Source organism: Apteryx rowi, unplaced genomic scaffold (genome assembly GCF_003343035.1).
Source record: "Apteryx rowi isolate R43461 unplaced genomic scaffold, aptRow1 scaffold_981, whole genome shotgun sequence".
Classification (NCBI taxonomy): Eukaryota; Metazoa; Chordata; class Aves; order Apterygiformes; family Apterygidae; genus Apteryx; species Apteryx rowi.
The window spans coordinates 1-13790 of NW_020451295.1; the positions used below are offsets into that span (position 1 = coordinate 1).

Consider the following 13790-nt stretch of genomic DNA (forward strand, 5'->3'; position numbering starts at 1 on the left):
GCCCAGCGCTGTTTTGCTTACTTGTGACTTGCTCAATTATTTTATAAATTGGAATTTATGCAACCTGGCCCCAGTGGTTGTCAATTTGTCACGTTTACCTATAACAGATAATAAGTATGAATAGTGTTTGCCTTGTGTAATAATCTTGTTTTAATTGCAAAAAGAATATTTAGATAACTTTTTCTTATTTATCTGAGATATTTAACATAGCTTTATTTAAATAATAAAGAACACTTTTATAACTCTGGTTTTCAGTATTTCAGTTGAACACTACTTTTCCTTTAAAAGTATCTGAAGACAAATCAAAGGAAAAATATAGTAATCTAGTAAAAATGTAAATCACCATTTTAGCATATTAATATGTAGACACTGAGAATCTAAATAAATGCATTTAAATGCAATGTAATTTGGTTGTGCACAGTGGATCTGTCTCTGTCAACTTACCAAATTTAATGTCTCATTGAAGGATAGTTTTTCTGCTGAGAACTCATGTTACTTACATGCTAAAATGAATAATATGACCTTCTAGCAGCAGCTGGAGGAAACACATGTAGCTTTGCTGTCTGCTTCTTAGAGAAGCAGCTGTCTGGGCTGAGCAATGTACCTCGTCTGGGGCCAGGAGCTCATTCTGTGATGTCCCAGGTAAGCATCTAGTTGTTTATTTTGTCCACTTTCAGGTGACTGCTTGTATATGGGTAAAAAAGAGCGAGAACCAGCTGTCACATTCAATTCTAGCTCCCTCCAGCCGGCAGAGTTCTGAAGTCACAGAGAAGTTGAAAGGTACAGCTGTTAATATGAGATATTATAGCTGAAAATGGGCTGTAATAGGTCCCCAACTCCAAAGAAGTGATTGAACTGTGTACTGTCAATCTAATTACTCTACTCTGCTCCTAACTCCGTCCTAATTGTACTCTTCCTATAATAAGTATTTTGACAGTTAACTCTTTGGAGTATCTTTTAAGAGTTACAGATCAATACTTCTGTGCTTGGACTGATTGAAATCTTTTCTTTATGTAGCTTATTTTTTGATCTGCCAATGAAACTTAGCCAGGTGTCTGTAATGTCTAGCAGCAGTCAAGTGGAACATGAAGAAAGCAAGAGTTGTGGTTGTTCAGCAGGGTTTCATTTTTCTTCTGTCCACTTCTCTAACTTGCCCAGAGAGTAAAGCGGTCACACACTGCAGAAAGCATAAATCAGGTATCAACCACCATTGCATCATAACTGTTAGACCATTTTAATTTTTGAAAGTGTAGCTATATGAAGAATCTTCAAGACCCTTAGTTCAACCTCTCCGCAGTCCCCCTTGTGGTTAGGCTACAGCAGTGTGAGTTTTGAGTAACTGCAAGCTCATAGTGTATTTACTATTGAATTCTAGTACATTCAGCTGTCTTAATAACTAAAGCAAGGAATCCAAGAAATCGTGTTCTAAACACATCTTACGTTATTGGCTGGAATTCTTGCCATTATTTCCATAAATGGAAATAAAAAGGCAAGTAAACAGTAAATGCACGCTTTCAATTGTTAATATTTATAAGAAAGCATGGACATACTTAGCTTAAAATTGTTCATGAAATGATTACACAGTATGGGTCTATTTATCTTCTTAATATCCAGAATAACCACCAATTATAATACTTTCACCTACACAATTTAATTAATGCAGTAATACACAATTTGCACTGCCTATAACCACTGAAATATAAGTTTGGGGACATAAAGATGACAGAATTAGAGTTTTGTTCTAAAGTTAATTTCAATGTATAATTTATTAATCCATCTCTGTTTCCGAAATGGATAGCAATAGTATTTTGTGAGGTATATCTTCTTCTAGAAGCTGCTCCCTTTGCTGGGATGGGAACTGCTCTTGCTTGTTTTTATTTTTAAGCTTAAGCACTTCATGATTAGGAAGCTTGACTAAAGTTTATAAAACACTGACAACTGTCAGTAGGTTCCTAATACATTTAATCACTGGAAAGCTGGATCAAAAGGGTTACCTAGTTGTCTTCTTTAATAAGCTGGGCAGTGTATTTCACTTACAGTCATTTTATCTGTTTGTATTGCAATGATATGGTATCTTCATGGCTGTGTAAAGTGCTAAAAAAAAATGTTGATGGTAGCAAAATTTCCTGTCTGAAAAGCTCTTAGGTCAGTTTTATGATGAGGACAAATCTTCTAAACCAGGTAAGTGATGGAGAAACCAAGTCTATCAATTAACCTACTTTTGAAAATGTTATCCTCATCCTGTTGTGGTCATATCCTGCTTCACATGCACTAAAGTACCTGCAGGCAGGATCCACTGTAGGATAAAACAGCAAATGATTCTTACCAAAAGGTTTTCCAGCTGTTCTCCAGGGCTTGATGGTGTCTATGACTTTGATATGGCTGAGTTGTTTTCTGTCCAGTACAGGACTATTGGCTGAAAAAGAAAATGTTTTTGCAGTGAATACCCTTAGTTTTTGGTAAGTGCAAATTCTGCAACCTTTATACATGACTGTAATGTAATCTTCATGCATACAAAGGCTGGGAATTGGATCTAAAATATTTTGTTATTTCAAGTCTGGCAGTGTTAGGTCCTCCTTCATTAAGGAATGTGAAGGAGATGAGAGTAGATTTTGTCACAATGTACTTAAAAATCTAGCCTCTGTTTTGATGAAGCTGTAATTTCTCTTTAGGGAGAAATTATATAGTGAGCAGAGTAAACAGTATTGCTGTTCAAAATAGGATACCAAGTATGGATACAGCAAAGTAAATTTCAAATAATGTCCACTGAGGGATTTCAGGAGATGTGGTGACAATGTAACAACAAATTTTACTTTCTGTAGTAAGGCTTTTTTGTAGACATGACAGATTGAGAATTATCATTTTATTTCATACATGCGTACTAACTGTGATGCATATCTGTAATTATCTTAAAGGTTCACTTAAAGTTGAGGCTTGTTTCGTTTTATTCAGCTGAGTCTTTTAAGATTTTTAGTTTGCATTAATTAAATATACTTGGTATAAGCAATGTGTTGAAAAGAGGCATGACCTCATTTTCAGTTTAAGACTGCAGCTGCGTTGACACATGGGCCATGATCAACAGGGAGGAATTTTAGAAGGGTGAATAGGAAATTTTGGGGTGTAACTAAGCTGGCTGTTCAAGTCGTATCAGTTTTATCTACACTGCAGCTCCAAGTAGGTTTAAATTGAACTCAGCCTGTACTTTGGCAAAAATATCTCTGATAAGGCCATTGAGGACTCTGGTTCCTCTCTCTCCTAGACATAGGCTCCTTCACTTCAGTAGTTTTATAAATTGCTTTGTGTCTGTTGACAGGATGATACTCAGTGAAAGTCGTCAGTGTTTCTCTCCTCTCTGTGTGCCCCAAAACTATGCAGTACTAACTTGTATTGCATTGTATTTTATAACTATTAATTTGTTAATAGAGCATACATAATGATTTCCTTTTAATTTTGTTTTGTTAATTTCTTCCCCCCCCCCAACTTTCGCAGTTTGGACTTCTTAAATAGGTTTACATCAATTCCTATTTCTGATTCTCGCAAATTATTAGTGTTGTAATTTTTAATACACAAAGGAGTTTTTCTTTACTGAGTGACTTTATTATGTCATAGAAATATTTTAAGTTTATTTTAATCTTATTGTGGTTTGTTTTTACAAAAATAACTAAGTTGCTACACATTAAAGAAGACCCACTTTATAATGGACGTATTTTTAAACAAAATGTGTGATTATTTACGTGTTGAAATCTGTGTAGTGTGCTGGGTCGACCTAAAATCAATTAAACTTTACCTGATATGGTAGCACATCTTGGTATTATGTCTTGGACTTTGACATTCATTGTACTTGTCCCATTTTGGCTGAGCAGAAAGTCCCTCTGCTCCTAGAACACATGAACAGGGGAAGAATCTCGTTTGTTTCATACCGGTTATCTCAGAGAATTGGGACCAAACCGTTACCTCAGAAAACAATAGCAAATATTTTTGCCTGTAAGTAAAAAACAGACTTACTTGATTAATTACAAACACCTTTGATCTTTTCATGTTGTGTTTCAAAAACAACTGTACTATAGTAACTGGAGTTGGCCTCTGAAAACAAGGACAAATAGAATGATAAATAATACACTGATGCAAAAAGCTGAATTCTTTCTGTAAAGTAGAAACTTTACACTTGCATTATTTCAAACATTTTACTTTTTCACATAAAAAGTGCATACAGAATACACATGATTCTAATACACATTTTCAACGGGCAAACTTACGGTAAACCAATTAAGACCAAATATCTTTAATGATGAAATGTTGCCCAGGAGACCTCTGATGTGGTTGAACTGAGGATGGGTTTTAGTTGTTTTCAGTGCAGCTGATTTGAAGTGGTGACTTCACAATGTAGCCCCGGCGATCCCGCTGACGTGTAAAGCAGCAGCGTGGGCGCACACGGTCGGACAAAGAAATATCAGTCCTGTTGACAAGCTGCCTTGGGAAAGAGGATAGGCACAGAAGGGTGCTAATGACCCAGTGGGGTGATCAGTGATGGCTAACAGCACTTACATGAGGATTTTCTTTTTCTTTTTTTTTTTTTTTTAACTCGCACAAAGGCACAAGAGTACTTCTACAAAGGGAAAGATGAATTTGTGTCAATTTACCCTAACTCAAAGAGAATTAAAATATTGAAATTACAAATGTTGTGTTTTCCTAATTTATTAAATCAGTGCATATTTATTTTGTGCCTTTTGCTTTCCTCTGCTTTTTCAAGATTCTAATTCACAAACATTCATCAGATCAGTTGAGTCTTTCCTTTTTTTTGTTTTGTTTCTGAACTGACTTAGCCTTACAATAATGTACGTTCATGTTATTGAAATGATCCTGTTATAGCTATTTGCAGACTAGCATTGACATTTATTTGAAGAATGCCAGCCACATTAATGCTACAAAACATAAAACTAATTCAAGCCCCAAACAAAACATTTTTCACCTAATTTTTTTTAGGTGAAGTAAAGAACACATAGTTGCAGTATAAGACTCATAACTAAGATGATTAAAATTGATACCTCTAATAAAGGTAATACATAGTCTTTGGAATCTTTCATGGATCAAATTGTGGGATCATTAATTCAAAATTTCCTGTTCTATCATTAGTTTTTGGTTATGCACAGATCATACCTCTGCCAAAATGGGCATCAGAATAATGGAGTACATTGTGTCAGGTACTGCAAGAACCAAATTTTGCCCCTACTTTAATCGTAGGCATCTCTGCTGAACCTTAACAGTCCAGATCTGAATCCTTTTTGGTCTGGGTCAAGTTACAAGTTATGCCAAATTCTAAGGATACACAACTAAGGTCTCATGTCTAAAATCTGAAGTAAGAATACAAACAAACCCATAAAGTTTGCCAGCTAGTGTAAAAAGTAGCCAGAGAGAAGGTATTTCATGCCTAGAATATTTTGCATTGCTATTAAACAAGCAAACTTTTGAAGCTTTTCAAAGGAGTACTGAATATGAATATACTAATATGGAAACTGTTTGTCTTCTGTTTGATGTTTTTTTTCTATAGCAAAATAGAGGCATAATTAGTGCCTGATGAGATTTTAGTTCAAAATTGTCAGTGTTGCACAGAAGTAAATTTGATTTTTAAGATCCACATGTTAAATGTAACATGCAGATGTGTTCATTCAAAGAGCACAGCTCTGGTAAATGTTGCCTTTTTTTTTCCCTGTACCTGTACAGTGCCTTAGAGATTTTTAACATTACAGACTATTACATATAGCTCTCGATATTACCATTTAACTGATTTTTTGCCTTCAAACTATTGTTTTGTATCCATTGAACTACTGTTCTCAAACTGTTTGGTATCTGATGGTACATGAATGCTACGTAACTTCATAATATTTAAAAAAAAAAAACTGATTACTATGAGACAACAGTATTCCTCATAAAGAAGAAAAAAGGAGATGGTCTGGATACCTACTGGGACAGTGCTGTTGTATGTAATCTAGAGTTAGGGAATCACTCTTCTGAAGAGTATCTTCTTTACCTGTCACTTAGATACTTGTAGATCTGCTGTTGATAAAAAGGTTGAATATAACAGTATCTGGATTTGTGGTGTCTCTACCAGTAGTGGAAATCAGGAGGTAACTTGGTGGATTTCCTTTGTGTAAAGTAAAAGGAAAAGAACCAGGAATCTGTTTGGAGGAGAGGGAATAATACCTCAGGACTGATGGCTTTTCGTGCACAGCAGTACGGTGGTTGCTAACCATGTGTTACTGCAGCTATTTCCACTGCAGAAGAGCACACTTAAAACAGAAATGAAAGTTGGAAAGGATGTAGAGAAGTTATTCAATGAAGAAGAATCTAATCAGAACTGTCTTGTATGGTTCAAATTTTAAATTAGTAGCTGGGCTGTTTTTCAGGAATATAATTTTCTAAATAAAAGTGCAAAGGTACCTTCTTTGGCTTCAGATAAGATAATAGTAATTTTAATTTAGGCATTTGTTACTGAGCCTTCTTGTTAAATTTGGAGCTAATGTGAGATTACCACTGTTTAGTTTACAATATTGTGTAAAAATGTGTCTGCCATATAGTCAATATGAGAGTGAAGTATCACCACTGAAATAACAATCCATGGTGGGGCAGAGCACATTTCAATCTATTCTTTTTACTGAATGCACTGTAAATTGAGTAACTACTAGAATTTTATATGGTATAGATCTGGTTTAGGTGTCGGTTCAGCTGCAGCTTTTTCTTTAAAGAAACAGATTTAGGCTGAGTTAATGTTCTAGTTTATTTCCACCTGATTATAAGTTAAAACTTACAGAACAATCTTCAATGCTCAGCATCCTTATTCACATCACAGAAAAATACACACTTTGGTCCTGTAAACCATAGCTAGTGTCTTTGGAGATAAATGCAAGGTGAGAGGAACTGCTCACTGTAACATAAGTTTCTTAGTTCCTTTTGAGACAAAACGAGGAAGCCTTCAAAACCTCTATTCCTTAAGATTAGACTGGTAACATACCATAGCTATCAAAATACAACTGCTAAACAGTAAGTGTCTACACACTACTCTTCAGGGTCATAGCTTTACAAATAGTAAATAGTTACATGAATGGTTTTAGATGCCTGTTTCAATGCTTAGGCATTTCAAACTAATACTTAAAAAAAATGCAGATAAGTGAGTACACCAATATACAAATGATAAAGTCTCTACATGAATACAAAATCTTTAAAAATTAAATACTGACTTAATTCAGTCACTCAGTTGACAGTCTTTCACCAAGCTTGAACAAAAGCTGTTGGCTGACTTGCAAAATTGTTTTTAAAGAATGATTTATTCATTCTTCATAGCTTTCCTTCTTTCACATCCACTATGGAATCCTTTAGTGCCATCAGGCCCTTTAGGTAGCCGCAGCACCCCTACAGGTAGACCATCTGCATTTTGTATCTTGCGAGCTAGCATGGGGCTACTGACTGGGCTCTTCTCTTGCAATACAGTTTGACCATGTCGTCTTCTCTGTACCCATGGGCTACCAGAAGGAGTGATGCTGCTATCTGAAGAATAATCTGTGCCCTTCCTTGGAATTTCAGGGCTAGCGTTTGGGTTAAGTTTGCTGTCTTCAGCCAGTGGAGACTTTTTGGTTGCTTTTCTTAGTGAAGAAGGACTATTCCAAGGACTTGATCTGGGTGACACATTAGGACTCAAATGGTTGTTTGGGTGAATAATAGGGCTTAATTTATTCGTAGTACTTGTTGCAGTACTTTTGCGTCCTGACAATGGTGATGTAGGATTACTCTCTGGGTCAGAAGAGCTATTTGCTGAAGATTCATCACCAACAAACTGAAGTTCCTCAACTCTCTTATTAAGGGATCTAACCTTGTTAAGACTCTTGGTGGAATCTTCGTAACGGTTCTTGTCTTTGGGAACTTTTTTCTTTGGAGGTTTCATGCCTATTAGGACAACTTTCATGCCAGTCTCTCTCTTTTCAGCACACATGAAGTCATGAGCACGTATGGCAGCATCTACTTCTTCAAATTCTATAATTGCACATTCCTGTGTTCCTACTTGGTTGTACCGACTGCTGAACCTCTTGACATCAGGTGGTAGATCCCTACCAGGCTTGAGAATACGAACGGATGAAATTACACCAAAAGTTACAAAGGCTTTGAGGAGATGCTCCATTATCTTTTCTTGCATACATCCATTTTCTTGTTCTTTGTTGAGAGCCTGAAGCTCAGAAATCAAGTGGATATCATACACTAGTAACATCTTGGTGGGATGGCTTTCACTTGGAAACACTGGAACTGGAGTATTTCTTCTCACCTTTCTGTTATCTTCATTGAGCTCAAGAGTGTCCGAGTACTTCAGTGCATATGCTGTGGTTCTCCAGTCACGGGTAAGCTGTTTCACCTTTAAGACAGACACAGTTTAAGGATAACAGTTAATCTCAAATTAACTAACCACCTAAATTAATTACGGTAAGTCTACGCAGATTTTGACCAATTGACTTTTGTTGCCGGATACTTTCTATTACTATAGTTTTTGGATCTCCATACTTTTGCAAAGGGTATCAAATTCACCATCCCTTCTCAGAGGAAAAAAAAAAAAGGACTCGACTGCCTCCCAGAATATTTAAAAAATGTAGTCACTTTAAAGCTTATGATTCCCCTAGACAATCGTGAAACAGTTTAGAAATTAAAGTTCTAGCAAAACTAACCATCACATCAAAACTGCATCAACTCAGAGAGGCAGAGAAAGGAAGACTATAAAACTGACCCTATGAAGTTTTCTTCATGCCCTCTAAATTTTTGAGATGAACTAGGCTTACACAAGGTACTAAAAGTTTTTGAAAGTTAACTTACCTTCTTAAAAGAAGTGAGGAGTTTAACACTGACATAGCCCATCTTATTTCTTCTCACATGCTTTAGGAGGAAGGCATCCTTCTCAAGGTTCTCATCTGAGAAGTAATATTCAATCTGTGCTATTAACTTCTGGATCAGATCATTTTCTGGAGGCTTCCAGTTCTGGTCAGAGTCATCATCATTTTCCCCACCACTGGAAAACAGTTAAATCATTTTATTAACAGACCGCAGCAAAGCCTTGGATGCAAAAAATTTTCTCAAAATGAACGGGCTTAATCACAGTGCTGACTTCAACTTATTTTATACATGGGCACTGAATAGATGCAGTCATCTCCATCTGAGGCCAGCTGAGAGGATGAAGCTCTCCAGTCAGCCTCAGGAATCAGATTCCTGAGCTCATTCCAAGAGCTGATCTTAGCGTAGAACAATGAGTCACATACACTAGCGTCTTACAAACCCTCTGCCAACCCCAGTCTGGCACTAAAATGTGAAACGCAGGTGCACAGGCGCTTGGTGCTATGCAGAGTTCCTCCAGTGACAGCAGTTTACTTTCCAAGCTGAAGCTGTTAGACTTAATATTTTTGTTTCACAAGTACTGTTGTATAACAAGTAATATTCTAACTTGATGCGATGATAATTTCCCAAGCGTCTTCACTTCATGAATGTATTTGGTATCATGAGCCAGCATCCAGAGGGTAAAAAAATAGTGAGAGCACTGTAGCACTTTTTACTTGTCACTTCCAGAGTGACAAACCACAAGTGAAGTTACTTTAACAGATGAAGGGCTTGAACTGTAGGTATGTTTCAGATTAAGGACTTCAGTACAGTATCAGTTCTTGTACCATGTCTCAGGAACAGATGATCAGGTGCACACTTATATGCAGGTTGCTGTTATGTTTCCTATCTCCCCCCAACGCCAATCACATTGAGAGGTCCGTGCAAAACGGAGCACTACTGAAAATCCTATCCAGAAAAAAGCTCTTGCAACCATGCATTTGAGATAAACTTTTTGCCACATCCAATTACAGCAACACATGCTTGTTGCTGGAAAAAAAAAAAAAAGCTATGTAGTATTGGGGCAAATAGTTCACCCACAGACTACAGCCATAAATGTTGCTACATGAACTGTAGTGCCCAAGTCTAAATGATATCTTGAGCCAGAGCCTTTTTTTTCAAAACTATTAAAGGTCTAGTTTTGCAGTAGGACCATCATGTAAGTTTAAAAAAAAAAGACTACTACTTATAAAAAAACAACCCAGTAAGCTCTCTAGACCCTATAAATCATGTAATTGCTATTAATAAGGTCTCAATGAAAAGGGGAAGCCACACAGCTTTTCCCCAAATTGTCTTAAATGACTTGCAGAACTTGTGAAATAATTAAACAAGAGGGAGCAAGTGCCATACTAGGGTCCCTTGAAGGCAGCCTTGCAGGGAGGATGAAGCCTGCTGAATCGCCTTTCTGCACAGCAGTTTGTCCAGCAGCCGGGGTGATCTTAATGCGGAATGATGGTATCACGTATGCCCACACAGCCCTGAACTGCCGGTGCCTGCACACGGGCAAAAATACTGCCCAGGCAAATGCTTGGTTTATGTTTGGAGATCCTACCTAGGTCAATGGATTCTGCATAAGGAGTGTGCTCACAGTTGTCACAAGTTTTTGCAGTTGTCTAGGGCTTGTCTTTTTGAAGCTGGTGATTTTTCGACTTATGGTTCACCCCCAGATAGGGCAACAAATATGCAGTTAATTTTTACCTTTTTTCCCAAGCATGATGCTCTATTTTCTTTCCATCTGAACCTTCCAAATACCTGCGAATGTCTGTGCTAATAAACCCTCTAAAAGCTGTAAGCTCCATCTTGAATTTAAGGTAACCTTTTCTTAGCAGAGTGAGAATATCTAGTAGTCATTCACCACTTTGATTTACTTATTTCTTTATTCAGAGCTTTATGAAGGATAAGCCTGTCAAAACTACTTGGATAGTATGAAAAACCACCTTTCTGAATTGTGACTCAGCTAGCTGTTAGTCATACAGGAAACTAAATGCATATGCGCATAGAGAACAGATACTGTCTTCTGGTTATCAAAACTCACAAACAACGTATTAAGAGTTCTGGATGCAACCTAACCTTTTGACAAAATTTTGCCAAGTCTCGAAAAGAATGTGATACTGTAGTAATAAGCATTATATGACAATATAATTAGCAGCATAGCTAAATTTCCAACAGTGCAACCACTGAAAGTTTGGTAAAAAATACCAGTGGGTACAATATTATGGCTCCTAGTAATGGGACTGGCAGCAGCAATCTTAAATCTCAAATTAATTTCTATTAAGCATTATTTGAAGACTCCCATTTTCATATAAACATAAAAACATTCACCTTTTAAAGCTCAGATTTTTCCAGTGTCTGGCTGCACCCAGAAGAAATTTAAATTGAGCAAGAACAGCTTTGCTTCATGTGTAGAAGGAGACATCATGTTTGTGACACACATTCTGAAGAGTTTTGTGAAATACCTGGCAGCTAAGTGGCTGGAGACTGAATGTCACAAACACTTAAAAGGAAGAGACCTCCCTGAGAATTGTAGGGTTTTGGCCCTGAGGAAATGACTTTAAGTTACAGAATCAAGAAATTGAAAAAAAAAAATCTAGAAATTCTCTTAGCTTAGCTGAAGAATTAAATGGCTTATTCCCACTGGGGGGTTAGACCAGGCCTTACAATGCCAAGTGCTTGGATAAATAGTTTCTTACCCAGTGCTACATTCCTGAAAGTAAATAGCTCATGTTAGCTATTTACTTAGCTAATGTTGCATGTAAATTGCAAAAGCATGTGTGAATTATACTCACCTATTTGTGATGTGAAGCCTTTATAGCTTTCTCTGTGTCAATACTTCAGGCCTTTTCTGGATCAGGAAGAGGCCATTTACAAAAAGTCAACCTCCTCCAAGAATTTAATATAGATCAGCATTGTCAGAGAACATTTTTGAAGGTAATACCTACTGCACCGGATTAAATAACTGGCATTTAAGAGTTAGCTATTATGTGTTATTAAGCTTGAAAATAACCACATTTTTTTCTGGTCTTGGCCAGGGTTAGAAGCTCTTACACAAGCTTTGTATATACAGCATGCTTGTCTTATAGATTAATAGCCATATCTTAGTTTTGATACTGGTATTATTACAGTGGCCTTATAGTTATATCCTGTTTTAATGGTATACAATATCTTTAGAACTGCCTAACTATGTCCACAAGGCGTTGTACTAGTTTTGGCAAGATTCACACCACTAAAGCAGTGAAAAGAAAGTGTGCACACCAAAACCAGATAACTGAAAAGCATTTTAAGCCATATGATGACTGTCTGGGCTGGAAATAGTCCTCACTCAGCAGCAGCTTTACTCTTCATTTGGCCCACTTGTGCATTATTAAAAAAAAAAACACTTTAATTAATGAACTCCTCAAACATAGCTTCAGTTGTTGTGCATGCAAGAGCATCTGTACATGCACTGCTTCTCCAATCTGCCTGAGAGCTCTAAATTTCCTACTTTTTAAACAGAAAGTCTACATTACTAATGCCTCACTAAAAGAAGAAAAATCAAATGGTGTATTTTGGCAGACCCTTGCGTATGCCACAAGCGTGATATTTTTAGCACTTGCAGAGCAGTGAAACCCTAGAGGCCAAGCATGGCCCATCTTCCCAGAAATTAACTGTTTACTAAAATCTTTGTACTCTTAGGAGCCACAGGAAACCCAGGGGGTGCCTGGGAGAACTGAAGGGCGAGACTGCCGCTGCTGGCAGGAGCTGGCTGCAGGCAGGAGCTGCGCACACGCCTGGGCCTCAGCACAACCGGCCGGCTTGCCCTGCAGCCCCTGCTGCCTGCGCTGTCCCTGCAGCCAGGGACGTGGATTGCCCACCAGCTCCCGGGCTGCCCCAGTACAGGGCCATCGCCACCACGGCTTCAACGCCCACCTGCAGGCTGAGCTTCCTCGCCAAGCAAGGAATGTCAAAGAAAAGTCAAAGTCATCGAGGTAAACAAGAGATATTTCAAATTTAAGAAATCACTTAAGTAGAATGTAATACTGTAGACTGTGGTACGCATTTGATTTACAGAAAGACAATAATCACGTATGATTGTGGTAAGACTAAGGAAACTCAGGTTAAGCATTTTGCTTGTGTTTAGCTATCCTTGCCTCCCATTTGTGTAGTGCATAGTTGACAACCTTGGTAGCTGCAGAAAATCCCCCCAAACTATACCCTTGTAATTTAAATAATGCATTGCAATTCATTCTAATGTGTGCTAGGATATTAAATTAGAGAATAAATTAGAAATAACTGTTCTTTGAACAAAATACTGAATTTCATGTTACTATACCTGAATCTTTTTGTGGTTGGATCTATTACAGCACCTGCAGCTTTAGTAGAAAGCACAAGATCACAAATGAGCTTTGTCTCCCTGCAGTTTCCTGACACAAAATCCTGGATGTTCCTTTTACAGATGTCCTGGCAGGCATCAAAGGAATTTCAGGCATTGATAATAATTCCCACAATTTATTATTAAATACAGAAACATCAATGGCATTATCAAGCCGTAGAGGAAGAGCAGAGTAAGAAGTAGGTTATATGGCCATAGTTATTTCTGCATTTAAAGGAGTCTTGATTTAGTGACTGGCCAACTTATTTCCAAAGCTATAAAACAAGTGCCAGTTCATGGCTTAATTCTACTTAAGTCATAGATTTTATGTTTAAAAAAAAAAGAAAAGAAAATCTGTGAGAAACGTCTGTCAGGAATAACTTATCGCTAATTTGATCAGTAGCACGTACTGTGCCGCTCTTCCCAAGAAACGCCGCGTCCTCGCTAGCAGGGCCGCGCAGCCCCGCCGGGCCGGGCCGGGCCGGGCCTCGCCCGCCGTTGCATCAGCTGCGGCTGCACCGCTGCCGCGGGGCCCCGG

At 37.7% G+C, this 13790-nt stretch overlaps 2 protein-coding genes across 2 annotated transcripts in view; one reads left to right on the forward strand and one right to left on the reverse strand.

The window, feature by feature from the left end:
- Positions 1-7321: 7321 nt before the first annotated feature.
- Positions 7322-9695, reverse strand: LOC112960633 (la-related protein 6-like). The gene is given in 4 exon segments (XM_026055098.1): positions 7322-8398; positions 8851-9043; positions 9582-9631; positions 9633-9695. Coding segments are annotated over 4 exon segments (1383 nt in total).
- A 591-nt stretch (positions 9696-10286) lies between these two features.
- Positions 10287-13790, forward strand: part of LRRC49 (leucine rich repeat containing 49) — a 70507-nt gene continuing 67003 nt past the window's right edge. Inside the window, exons 1-2 of the mRNA XM_026055097.1 lie at positions 10287-10366; positions 12577-12869. Of these exons, the coding sequence (XP_025910882.1) occupies positions 10287-10366; positions 12577-12869 (373 nt within the window). The remainder of the gene's footprint in view (positions 10367-12576; positions 12870-13790) is intronic.